General features: G+C 42.6%; 1 protein-coding gene across 1 annotated transcript in view; it reads left to right on the forward strand.

The window, feature by feature from the left end:
• Nucleotides 1–14,459, forward strand: part of LOC149463190 (ATP-dependent RNA helicase DDX25-like) — an 88,795-nt gene that overhangs the window by 51,761 nt on the left and 22,575 nt on the right. The window contains exon 8 of the mRNA XM_089675748.1: nt 4,305–4,482. Within this exon, the coding sequence (XP_089531874.1) occupies nt 4,305–4,482 (178 nt within the window). The remainder of the gene's footprint in view (nt 1–4,304; nt 4,483–14,459) is intronic.

Consider the following 14,459-nt stretch of genomic DNA (forward strand, 5'->3'; position numbering starts at 1 on the left):
ACATCGCCATGGTCGGCCAAAGAAGTTGAGTGCACGTGCTCAGCGTCATATCCAGAGGTTGTCTTTGGGAAATAGATGTATGAGTGCTGCCAGCATTGTTGCAGAGGTTGAGGGGGTGGGAGGGTCAGCCTGTCAGTGCTCAGAACATACGCCGCACACTGCATCAAATTGCTCTGCATGGCTGTCGTCCCAGAAGGAAGCCTTTTCTAAAGATGATGCAGAAGAGAGCCCGCAAACATTTTGCTTAAGACAAGCAGATTAAGGACATGGATTACTGGAACCATGCCCTGCGGTCTGATGAGACCAAGAAACTTATTTGGTTCAGATGGTGTCAATCGTGTGTGGCGGCAACCAGGTGAGGAGTACCAAGACAAGTGTCTTGCCTACAGTAAAGCATGGTGGTGGGAGTGTCATGGTCTGGGGCTGCATGAGTGTTTCTGACACTGAGGAGCTACAGTTCATTGAGGGAAAAATGAATGCCAATATGTACTGTGATCTACTGAAGCAGAGCATGATCCCTTCCATTTGGAGACTGGGCTGCAGTGCAGTATTCCAACATAACCCCAAACACACCTCCAGGACTACCACTGCCTTGCTAAAGAAGCTGAAGGTAAAGGTGGCTGGCCAAGCATGTACCCACACCTAAACCCTATTGAGCATCTGTGGGGCTTCCTCAAATAGAAAGTGGAGGAGCGCAAGGTCTCTTTAACAACCCCCCCCCCCCCCCCCCAGCTCCGTGAGTGGAAGAAGACTCCAGAGGCAACCTGTGAAACTGGTGAACTCCATGCCCAAGAGGGTTAAGGCAGTGCTGGAAAAGAATGGTGGCCACACAAAATATTGACACTTTGGGCCCAATTTGGACATTTTTACTTAGGGGTGTACTCACTTTTGTTGCCAGCAGTTTAGACATTAATGGCTGTGTGGAGTTATTTTGAGGGGACCGCAAATTTACACTGGTATACAAGCTGTACACTCTCACTACTTTACATTGTAGCAAAGTGTCATTTCTTAATGTCACATGAAAAGATATAAAATCTTTACAAAAATGTGAGGGGTTTACTCACTTCTGTGGGATACAATACACACTATATTGCCAAAAGTATTGGGATGCCTGCCTTGGCACGCACATGAACTTTAATGGTATCCCAGTCTTAGTCCATAGGGTTCAATATTGAGTTGGCCTACCCTTTTGCAGATATAGCAGCTTCAACTCTTCTGGGAAGGCTTTCCACAAGGTTTAGAAGTGTCTATGGGAATGTTTGACCATTCTTCCAGAAGCACATTTGTGAAGTCAGGCATTGATGTCTGGCTTGCAGTCTCCGCTCTAATTCATCGCAAAGGTGTTCTATCAGGTTGAGGTCCGGACTCTGTGCGGGCCAGTCAAGTTCCTCCATCCCAAACTCTCTCATCCATGTCTTTATGGACTTTTCTGTGTGCACTGGTGCACAGTGCTATTGGAACAGGAAGGGGTCATCCCCAAACTGTTCCCACAAAGTTGGGAGCATGAAATTGTCAAATGGCTTGGTGTGCTGATGCCATAGGAGTTCCTTCACTGGAACCAAGGGTCCAAGCCCAACCCATGAAAAGCAACCCCACACCATAACCCCCCCCCACCAAACTTTACACTTGGCACAGTGCAGCCAGGCAAGTACCATTCTCCTGGCAATTGCCAGACCCGGACCCGTCCATTGGATCGCCAGAAAGAAGCGTGATTTGCCACTCCAGAGAACATGTCTCCACTGCTGTAGTCCAGTGGATGCGTGCTTTATACCACTGCATCAGACGCTTTGCATTGCACTTGGTGATGTAAGGCTTGGATGCAGCTGCTCGGCCATGGAAACCCATCCCATGAAGCTCTCTATGCACTGTTGTGCTAATCTGAAGGCCACACAGTTTGGAGCTCTTTAGCTGTTGACTCTGCAGACAGTTGCTGACTTCTGTGTGCTTTAGCATGTGCTGACCCTGCTCTCATTTTGTGACTTACCATTTCGTGGCTGAGTTGCTGCTGCTCCCTGTTGCTTCCACCTTTGTTAAATATTCCAGTCTTCTGTTCGTGATATAATAGCAAGGAAATGTTATGGATGGACTTATTGCACAGGTAGCAACTTATTACGGTACCACGCTTGAATTCACTGAGCTCCGAATGACCCATTCTTTCACAAATGTTTGTAGAAGCAGTCTGCATGCCTAGGTGCTTGATTTTATACATCTGTGTCCATGGAGGTGATTGGAACACCTGAAGCCAATGATTTGGAGGGTTGTCCCAGTACGTGTGTGTGTGTTTACATGCCCTCTGTTCATAAGAGCTGCGGGAGGAGGAACAGCCACACACAACTTCCCAGTGAGTGGCTGTGCAAGGGGGGGGTGTCAGGACATGTCTGACCATTGAAGGAGAGCAGTCTTGTTTCCCAGCACTGCTGTAGAACTGGCCATGCTGTGCTTGCATGCCTTGTGTGGGCAGTTTTTAATAAAAAATAAAAAAAAAAAAGGGATTGGCAGAAGCGCCAGGAATCTCACACAATGGAAGCAAACTTTTTCATAAGAGTACATGGTACAGCAGGCACATATCAGGAATGTGAAATTTTACATTTTCTTGAATGCTGGCAGATTACCAGGGCCAGATGGCTTACACCCAAGAGTCCTCAAAGACCTTAGCATGGTCTTATTCCTTATCTTTAAGGACAACTTGCTAACCAGAACGGTACCAGCCGTTGGCGAAAAAAGCTATTGTAATTCCAATACATAAAGGGCCAAGATAAATACCTGGAAACTACAGGCCAGTCAGCCTAGCATCAATAAGCTGTAAACTATTAGAGAAAATAAGGATATCCAAGAATTTGCTGATGAAAACCATATCAGTAGTAGTCGGCATTGACTTACGATCGTTTTTGTTATACCAACCTGTTAACATTCTGCGGAAATGAGCTATAATCTGGATAGACGGAAGCCCTGTGGATGTAGCGTATCTAGATTTCCTCAAAGCATTTGATATGATACCTCATAAAACACTTAATTTAAAAATTTAAGATGTGTTTGGTATTGAAGATGGTGTATGTACCTGGATAGAAAACTTGTTAAAGGAGTGCACTCAAAGAGTGGGGATAAATGGAATATTTTCTAAATGGTCTGAATTGTAAGTGGTGTGCACCAAGGCTCTGTCCTGGGACCAATTATATTTAACTTGTTTGTAAATAACAGAGGGGAAGGTGGGTATAAATTGTATCGTTGGCAAACAGAGATTGAACAAAGTGTGGCAGGGTAAAACCCCCACAACAGGATATAGCAACTTCTCAGGAAGGACTCGATCAGTTAGAGGTGGGCAGCTACATGGCATGAGGTTCAATGTGGGAAAGTATAAATTGGTACACTTGGGTTATAAAAACACAAATGCAAGTTACACACAAGGGGAGAACCTCTGGGGGTTCTAGTAGATGACTGACCCAGCAATGTCCTGTAATGCCAAGCTGCAGCGAACAAAGCCAGCAGACTGTTGGCCTGCATTTAAAAAATGCTGTTTACTCCAGAGAGAAACTATAATTCTACCACATTACAATACTAATTTAGCCACATCTGGAGTATGCTGTCCTTCTTTTTTTTTTTTTTTTTTTTTTTTGGTCACAGGTCCGCAGGATGTGCTGCAACTGGAGAGCGCCCAGAGAACGACAACAAAACTAATAAGAGGACTGAAGGATCTCTGTTAGGCGGAACATCTGCAATCCTTAAACTTCTTTTCACTGTAGAAGACTCTTAAGAGGAGACATGATCACAATAAACAAATATCTTAACGGTTATGCCAGCATAGGGGAAAAAACTATTCAGTATCAGATCTTTTACACAAGGTCATTGGATGAAGTTGGGCGAGAAGTAGTTTAACATTTTTTGTGTAGAGTTTTTTATGGTTATGATGTAGAACTCCTTCCACAATCAATGTGTCAGCAGGAAGTGTGGATACTTGAAAACTTTTTTTAGATGGGCATCTTATCAAACAAAATACAGGTTTATGGGAAGATATAATTAATTATACAGGATTTTTATATAGCACCAACAGTTTGCTCAGCACTTTACAATATAGCGGGAGACAATACAGCAACATTACAGTTCAATACAAGAGGGTTAATTTTATGCCCACACAGACTGAACTGAATGGATTGGTGTCTTTATTCAACCTTGGCAACTATGTAACTCTAACAATTTGACACTAGGTTATTGCTGTTTTACCACAAAAATATACCTTCATTAATCTACATTTACATTGCCTGTCATCAATACAAACCATAAAATTAGATTTATTTTGTTGTCTTTAGCGGCTAAAGGCAGCAATATAGAAGCGCAGATTGTCGTTGGGACCCCGGGAACAGTCATGGATTGGTGCCTCAAGCTGAAGATTGTGAATCCGAAGAACATATGTGTCTTTGTACTAGATGAAGCAGATGTCATGATTGGAGTTCAGGGTTATGCAGCCCATAGTGTGCGTGTAAAGAGGTGGGTACATGATATACACGTTACAGATTTGCTTTTTTTTGTATAAGTCTTACCTCCAGTAGCCGAAACCACAAGATGCCTGCTGTTTTAGTCAGAACACTTTTACTAGTCCTTTATTTTTCTATGCTCCACCCACCTGCAGTTCCCTGTCTGAGAGCTGCTCTGTGGTTATTAAAGGTGTTAGTGGAGAATCCAGTCAACACGTGGGTAAGCTTGGTTTAAAGGGGGTGGAGCTTATTCTCAGTCAACCAAGTCAAGGCCTTTAAAGCCAATCTCCAGGATTTCACCTCCTTCACGAGATACTTTTTCTCTTAAGGGCTTTTTTTTTTCCCTTTTTAATACATTCCCTCTTTCTAGAAGTCTTCTGTGTTTTTGCAACCTCATCCCTGGCTTCTTTTTGCATCGGTGGGCAGGCCTTTTTCCAGGACTAAGCAGTGCTTGGATCAGAGGGGAGCACAAAGGTTGCTTTCTTTATTGTACATCACGAGACACCGTCTTCAGTATAATTGTGCCATCTACCAGTGATTGGACACTGGCAAAAAAGGCAGGAAGCACCCTTCCTAGGCCTAACCTGTGCCTGTTAGGGCCATCCATCTGAAGGTGGTCACATCTGTGCAGTTCTCTGCACAAAAATAGCTTCCCAGTGCTTCCACCCAGGATCAGAATGGCTTTATCTGGATCCATTTCTACAGCTTTTTATTGCTCAGGGCAATGGTACCCAGACCACATGTGGGACGATGCGGTGACGGCATGCACAGTGTGGCCGATTGACTTAACTAGTAAGGTAGAGCATGTGAACTGGAGCGTTGGCAGCAGCAGGGGGGGTGCTCTGAGAAGTCAGTATTTCATAGTGGGAATACAAGGTGCAGTAGAACTATTGGTAAAAGCAGCGTGTCTTGGGGGATGTCATTCTTGACAGTGGAGCTACTGATTGCAAGTATTCCAGGGACCATGAATACTTTTTTTTTTTTTTGCGTGCAATCTTCAAGGACGGGGGTTCTTCTTGAGATACAGGCCTCTTAAAGAATCTGTTGAAAGCTATGGACCCCTTCCCCAGAAATATTCACATATACATAACTTTCCAATAATGAAAATACACTGCTCAAAAAAATATAATGCTGGATATGTATACTGAAATGGACTGGGTACTGTGTTAGGAATGGAAGGATGCCCCATCATTTTGATGGAAATGAAAATGATCAACCTACAGAAGAACTGAATTCAATGACACCCCGAAAATTAAAATGATTAAATGATGCAACAGGTTAGTCCAATTTGCTGAAACTTCATTGCAGCAACTCAAAATGGTACTCAGTAGTTTGTATGGCCCCCACGTGCTTGTATGCATGCCTGACTACATCAGGACATGCTCCTAATGAGTTGACGGATGGTGTCCTGGGGTATTTCCTCCCAGATTTGGACCAGGGCAACCTGGTGGCGTCGGATGGACCGAAACATGATATCCCAGAGGTGTTCTGTTCAATTTATTCAGCGTGGGGGCCATTCAATGGCATCAGTTCCTCCATCCTCCAGGAACTGCCTGCATGCTCTCGCCACCTGAGGCCAGGCATTGTCGTGCACCAAGGTAGGGTCTGACAATGGGTCCAAGGATTTCATCCCGATACCTAATGGCAGACAGGGTGCCATTGTCTAGCCTTTAGAGGTTTGTACGTCCTTCCATGGATATGCCTCAACGGAAAATCCACTTACCCACCACCAAAACTGTCATGCTGAATGATGTTACAGGCAGCATAATATTCTCTACGGCTTCTCCAGATCCTTTCACGTTTATCATGTGCTTGGGGGGGGGGGGAAGAGGACCTGCTCTCATCTGTGAAAAGCACAGGGTGCCAGTGGCGGACCTGCCAATTCTGGTGTTCAATGGCAAATGCCAATTGAGCTCTATGGTGCTGGGCAGTGAGCACAGGGCCCACTAGAGGACATCCAGCCACCCTCATGAAATCTGTTTCTGGTTGTTTGGTCAGAGACACTCACACCAGTGGCCTGTTGGAGGTCATTTTGTAGGGTTCTGGCAATGCTCATCCTGTTTCTCCTTTCACAAAGGAGCAGATACCAGTCCTGACGGGTTAAGGATCTTCTAGGACCCTGTCCAGCTCCCCTAGAGTAACTGCCTGCCTCCTGGAATCTCCTACATGCTCTTGAGACTTTGCTGGGAGACGCAGCAAACTTTCTGACAATGGCACGTATTGATCTGCCATCCTGGAGGAGTTGGATTGTCTGCAACCTCTGTAGGGTCCAGGTATCGCCTCATGCTACCAGTAGTGACACTGACCCTAGCCAAATTCAAAACTGGTGAAAAACTGTCAGAAAAGTTGAGTAGGGAAATTGTCAGTGGCCTCCACCTATAAAACCATTGCTGTTTTGGGGGTCGTCTCATTGTTGCCCATCTAGTGCACCTGTTAATTTTATTAACACCAAAGCAGCTGAAACTGATTAACAAACCCCCTCTGCTACTTAGCTGACCAGATCAATATCCCAGGAGTTTAATTAACTTGATGCTCTACTCTGATTTAAAGTGTTGCTTGAATTTTTTTGAGCAGTGTATATACTTTAATTGAAACTTTATTGCCTCATATATATTGTGTAGGACATACACAAAGTATGAATTAAGTAAATAGTCTTAACGCACTGCTTTTCCTGCAAAAAATAATGGCCACTCATTACAAAAAATACAATCTTGTGTAAATTAACCGCTTGCCGACCAGCCACAGTAAATTTAATGCGGCAGGTTGGCACTGCTGCGCAAAGTGTGTGTGTGTGTAAAATATATAAATTTTAGTGTATGTGATATTTTTCATTTTGGGTAGGAGGCGCACACCCACCCTACCCGTGCTGCCAATCATGGCCACGGGTGTCAGCCACCAGATCCCAGCCGATGATTACCCGCTGGAGCCTGGCAATTACCGGCAAACACTGACTGGGAGGAAGACTGAATTGTTTTCAATGCAGCTCTCCTCTGACAGTTTTTAAGCACACTGATCAGGAACACTGAGCACAGCCTTCTGGATCAGTGTGTTACAGTGAAGCACACACCCCCTGCCCCCTAGTGAAACCCTTTCCTCACACAGTTAACCATTTAATTGCCTTCTAATGTTAACCCCTTACTCCCCAATGCTATTAGTACAGTCAGGTGTTTTTTTTTTTTTGTTTTTTTTTTGCACTGATCACTGTATTTGGGTCACTGACATCCCCAGTGACACCGTCAGTTCCCCTGCAGTGTCAGAATGTCCGCCGCAGTCCCGCCATAAGTCACTGATCACTGCCATTATTAGTATAAAAAAAAAAAAAAAAAATTCCAGTATATACACTGCCATTTGTAGACGCTATAACGTTCACGTAAACCAATTTACATGTACTAGGATTTTTTTTTTTCCTTTTGCAAAGATATGTCGCAGAATACATTTTGGCCTAAATTTATGACATTTGATTTTTATTTTTTCTTTACTGGACATGTTTTATTTTAAAAACTCATATATATATATATATATATATATATATATATATATATATATTATACATTTTTTTTTAACTGCAAAAAATAAAACCGCACAGGCGATCAAATGCCACCGAAAGAAGGCTCAATTCATGGGAAAAAATGTAAATTTCGTTTTGGTGCAGTGTTGCATGACCGCCCAATTGTCAAAGTAACACAGCGCCGTAACACAAACCACTACCACCTGACCGCTCTATAGCAGAAATACTGCTACAGAGCGGCACAGGTGCGCAAAATCGTGTGTATGTGTATATGTATATAACCTCTTGATTGCCAGGAGCACGCTCATGCACAATAAAACTCCATTGCTAGTATAGTGTCTGAACTGATCAATATCTTAGTATAGTGTCCCCAAAAACTCAGCGTTAGCGGGATCAGCCCTCATACCTACCAGCACCTGCGTTTATTCCCAAGCTTACCCCCCATCCCTTCTATCCCAGCAAGTACAGTGTCAGTAGGTCACTGTCGCTTAATACATTGCACACAAAACCATGTTCGCAGAATCAGACCTGATCTTTGTTAGCACTTGCTGGTAAATTTTGATGACTCTCATATGGAGCAGAGTGTCCGTACTAGTGCCACGCTACCTTTTTGTTGAACTGGCGAGCACCAGCGGCCTAGTACATCCTGGTCTTTCACATACCAGCACTGCAGTATCACTTGGTGATGTGGCGAGTCCCATAAGTGCAGTACAAGCTGGTGTGCTGGCGAGCCCAAGTATTGTCCCGCAACCACCAAGAATTTGCACACAGGTCCATAGTAACCTTCCAGATGTGCTTGAAAATCCCAATTAGCAGCCCACATTCTGCAGCACCCATACTTCCCCCATCCACTGCCCAACCCGGAATTCAGGTGGAAACAGCACATTTAACTCCTCCCCTTGATTTTTTGGAGCTTTTTTTCAAGAAATATTTGTATGCATTGATTGTGGATCAAAGCAATTTATATGCACAACAATTTATTGCCGCCAACCCAAATTCAAACCTTACCAGACTATTCGCATGGAAACCCATTACGGTTTCTGAATTTACATTTTTTTGGGGGGGCCTAACCCTCAACTTGGGCATTATTAAAAAAAAAAAAATGAATTGCACTTGTATTGGTCCACAGACCCAATTCATCATATGCCCATGTTCTCTGCTACCATGGCCAGGCATAGATATGAGTATAATGTTTTGTGCATTTCAACGATAATACACTGTCGTCCTCGGGGTAACCCTGAATTTCACTGGCTCCACAAAATTCAGCCCCTCAAATCACCTTAACCAAAAATTTGTAGGTGTCTATACTCCCCAGCAAAAAAATCTGCGTTGATGAGTCCCTCAGTTTTTCTGGCTGCCTTGCATTCAAACAATTTCTCCTCAGCAAGTGTACCAGATATGGGGTCAAGATGTAGAAGACCTGTAAGAGGGCAACAGGCTGTACATATAAGTTTCAGCTTTACGAGGGAAAAAAATAGTAACGTGGAGCCCCCCGAATGTCCAGACTACATGGGGAGTAGTGACAAGATAGTTTTGGACTTGGTGTCATCCTTTTTCCATATGGGGTACCACTTATACGTGGACAATTTTTATTCAAGCATGCCACTATTTAGACATTTGTATAATCTTGGAACTGGCGCATGTGGCACCGAGTGACCTAATGTGTGCCCACCAATAGAAGTGGGTGGATGCAGGGCGGCATATTCTAAGGGTGGGCATTCCATATACTTTTTCTGGCAGTTTTTTTCTTTTTCATTCCGTCCACAGGCTGCATACAAAAAAAAAACATAGCATATATACCCAACAAGGACCAGCGACGTACTGGAACATCACTGGACTTTGGTTATACCAGGATGATGCCTATAACTGCAGGCATCATCCTGGTATCGTTTTTTTTTTTTCAGCTGGCGATCGGTTTTCATGTAAAGGTAATCCTAGTGGCTAATTTGCTGCAGGATTGCTTTTACAAGCAGCGGGAGATGATGCCTTCTTGGACAGTCCCATGCCATTGGGGGAACCTGAGAATGCAGCCGGTGTTTGTCAGCTGACCATAGAGCTGATTGGAAACCGGAATAGTGCAATCATCTCTACAGTCTAAGAAATCGGACGCTACGAGCATTTCATCACTTCAGTTTCGCAGGATATAAACCGCGCCATTTGTAAATTGGGAAAGCATCTGATCACACCAATCTTGGTTTGATTAGATAATTAAGAGCAGAGGAGATATCTAGAGTCTGATAGACCCCATATTTCTCAAAAAAGACTGACGGTGCCCATTGAAGTTATAGGGGATATTTGCATTCCCTGTGAGGGCATTAAAAGTGATTTAAAAAAAAACGCTTACGTTTTTGTGAAATATCTAATGTTTTCATACCTGGTCCAAGGCATTGAACTATTTCATGCTTTTTGACAGCAGAGAGATCCTTTTTTCTTCCCCATATTGCTTGAAAATGGTGCTCTGCTTAATAATGTGGAACACCCTCTTTTTAGTAGTTTTTCCTTAAATTGGGCTCACCTGCCAATCAAATTATCTCAGGTGTCCGAGGATTGTTTTCAGTGATCAAAACAGTCCTGAGACACAATGCCATCCATGAATTAAACTGAAAAACAAAATATTTAATCTTTGACACTTAAATAGAATTTGCATAATAATTTGGAACAGGGTGTAGAACCACTTGCAGAAGTGAGTGATGATTCGTGGGGAAATTCGTCATCAGACACTGAAAAGGATTTTGTGACTGAACTTAGCAATGTGCAAACTTGGCGCTCTATTTAAAATTTTCAGTGTTTTTTTTGGTTTGATTACATTATTAAATTAAATGTATTATATTTTTATGATTATATTATAATTTATGATTTTGCGTTTCATATTTTATCATACCCGGGATGTTTACTAGGCTCTTGTTCGGACAGATTTCAGTGAGTTATTCCTAAGAATTACAGGCCTACAATAAAAAAAATAAATTTTCATTGAAAATATTGTACCGCTTTGAGCACGGAAATACTGACATAATCAGACCGCTAGGGAGGCTAAATGATTTATTGCTCACACATGCCATGGGTATATGTAGAATTACTCCCCAAAATACATTCTGCTACTTCTCCCAAGTATGGGGATACCACATGTGAGAGATGTTTTGGCAGTGGAGCAAAGTACATGACCCCAAAATCCAATAAGCACCTTCAGGCTTTTAAAGGGCTTTATTTCCTCATTACACTTCCTGACTACCTATCCGTTTCGGAGATAGCACCGAACCTCCCCAAATGACTCCTTTTTTGGAAAGTAGACAACCCAAGGAAATTGATAAGAAGCATGGTGAGTATTTTGCAGTTATCCTTTGCCACAAGTTTTTGGAAAATGAAGAAAAAAACACAAACATTTTTTCTTTTGTATTTCAAAACCTTGTGAGAAAAAATGAGATCTGCAAAATACTCACCATGCCTCTTTTTAAATTCCTGTGGGGTGTCTACTTTCCAAAAAGGGGTCATTTTGGGGTTGTTTGGTGCTATTCTGTCATTTCAGGGCCTCTGAAACTGTGATAAGTAGTGAGGAAGTGAAACAAAGTTACGCACCTTCAGGCTCTCTAAGTGGTCATTAGATTTCAGGCTCCTGCATGTGGCTAGGCTCCCAAAGTCTCACACGTGGTACCCCCATACTCGGTAGAAGTAGCAGAATGTATTTTGGGGTTTAATTTCACATATACATGGCTTGTGCGCGAAATATATAATTTAATTGACAACTTTGTATAAAAGTTTGTAATTTTCCAGAAACTTGTGGGAAAAAATAAATCTTCCATGGACTCGATATGACTCTTAGCAGATAGCTTAGGGTGTCTACTTTCCAAACATGGGTCATTTGGGGGTGTTTGTGCTATCCTGGTATTGGGGGTGTTTGTGCTATCCTGGTATTTTAGCACCTCAGGAAATGTGATGCAGTCAAAGCAAAAGCTGTATAAATTTCATTATCTATACCATAGTTTGTAGATGCTATAACTTTCACACAAAGCAATCCATATACACTTCTTGGAATTTTTTTTTAACCAAAAACATAAAGCAGAATACATTTTGGCCTACATTTATGACGAAATTTAGTTTTTTGGGTTTTTTTTTTTTTTTTTTTTTTTTTTTCACAAGAGAATTTTTTTTCAAAACTTTTTTGTTTATAGCGTCCAAAATAAGCGCACAGGTGATAAAATACCATCAAAAGCTCTATTTGTGTGAAAAAAGGACATACATTTCATTTATGTACCATATTGCATGACCGCGCAATTCAATTAAACTAGTGCAGCGCTGTATAGCAAAAAATGGCGTAAATTGCAGTATCTATACCATAGTTTGTAGACACAATAACTTTCACACGAAACAATCAATATACACTTCTTTGGCTTTTTTTTTTTTTTTTTTTACCAAAAACGTAGCAGAATAAATTTTGGCTTAAATTTATAACTATCTTTGAGTTTACTATATCTTTTAATATTGTTTTTCTTCAAAATTTTTGGCCTTTTTATTTTTTTTATTTTTTTTTTGTTTATAGCTTGAAAAATAAAAAGAGCACAGGTGATCAATTACTACCAAAAGAGAGCTTGATTTGTGTGAAAAAAAGATGTAAATTTCGTTTTGGGTACAGCATTGCATGACTGCAATTATCAGTTGAATTAATGCAGCGCCAAGCAGCAAAAATAGGCCTGGTCATTAAGGGGGGTAAATCCTCTGGAGGGCAAGTGGTTAAACAAATCATTTTAATTTTTGCTCAATACTACTACCTCATTTGCTATTATGGAGTTTCATTAGTTGGCGGACAAGTCAAGATCCTTGGTAAGCACTAGAATTAGTGGGAGGGTGCCTTTTTTTTTTCTCCAGTTTCTTACTATTGGAAACCGTGTGTGTGTGTACTTTATTTACCATTTCTGTCCCCCTGATACCCTTTCATGGACCCCAGGTTAAGAACTCCTGTCCCAGGTAACAGTACCCTAGTGTTTTGTTTGCTAATGTTATCTCAGCTGACTAGAGCCACTGTGTTTGTAGAGTCCTGATTATATGGGTCAGCAGGCAAATGTCTGAGGGGATTAAAGGATCAGGGGTTCCAGAAACCTTTTGTCAGGTAGGGAGGAACGTGGACATAGCCCCCTGTGGAACATAATGTGTTCCTTTTTTTGTTGGTCTGACTCTCCACCTATCTGGTAGCTCCTTCCTCCATTTCTTTCATAACATAGAAGTTTTCATCCGCACATGGTGGGGTACAATAGCAGCTTTCCAAAATGCTTGCTGTTTTGGACAGCCTGGGTTGCAAACAGAAGCACTCAATGTTCTTCCCCTCATTATTGGAAGAGGAACCAGTGGAGGAAGCAGAGAAAAGGCATTTATTCGAGTTGTAGGATGCAGAAGACTACACCTGAAAAACCCCTTGGACAGTGTTTATCCTAGATCCAAAAAGCCTCTGAATTTTTTCACAGAAATTGTTCACGCTAACTTGAAGTTACCGCCTCCCCCCCCCCCCCCCCCCCCCCCAAAGGTTTCAGGACTTTAATGGTGGCTGCCACAAGATGTTCAGAAAGACTGGGCTCTCCCTGGCAAGGTGTTTGCTTTCGCAGTATGCCATGGAAAGTGAGTTCACCAAGAAATGGCGTATGCCTTTTGGTAGATCTAACGGTTCTTGCCTCAGTAAAAAACTGCCAATACCATGTGATGAGCCTGGACATTGCCAGAGAGCAGGATCCTTCTAGCAGAGATTCCGATTTGAACAGGAACCTAAATTTCCCTTGTGCTCTTGGCTTCTTCATGGATGCACTAAAAGACTCAGGATTCTATGGCTGAAGTGTTGGTCAATGGAAAGGGGCATGTGGAAAGTGTTTTTTTGTTTTTGTTGTTTTTGTTTTTTTTACCTTTTCAAGGGGAACATTTTTGTTGGAACTCTTCTGGATGATTACACCTAGAAGAGATCAGAAGGTAGGAGTACTCTGTTACTGCTTAGGGTAAGCATGGGGCTCATAAACCTGCCGTTGCTGCTTCAACAAAGCATTCTTTCTCAAAACATCTTTCAGGATAGCACATGAAAGCAACGTAGCTCTTCCTACAGACACACAACGCACACCCACAGTAGACTTTACATTGGGGGTCTCTCCCCACAGTCCTCAGTTATGTTTTCTCTGGGCCAGGTATGAACACACAGGAACTGTGGGGATTACGTCCTCTCGGGTGCTGCCTGAGAGTGGTCTTTTACATTTTTGCTTTTGCAGCAGGATCCTCCAGGCAGTATCCCAGGTGGTGGGGTCTGTTCCTGGATCCTCTCTCCTTTTAGTTATCAGGGAGAGCCAGTACCCGCTGGCAATCTGCAACCCCTTGTCTCCTGCATGGCGACGACCATGTTTTTGGTCTCCAGCAGTGTCTGTGCCTGCCTGTAATTTAATTCCAAGTGAGGGTGGAGCTTCCAGCTGGGTTTGGCATCACTTCTGGATGAGGGGGGAGGGAAGGACTCAGCCATT

The sequence above is a fragment of the Staurois parvus genome, unplaced genomic scaffold (assembly GCF_062004578.1).
Source record: "Staurois parvus isolate SC_StPar_1 unplaced genomic scaffold, SC_StPar_1.0 ptg000157l, whole genome shotgun sequence".
Taxonomy (NCBI): Eukaryota; Metazoa; Chordata; class Amphibia; order Anura; family Ranidae; genus Staurois; species Staurois parvus.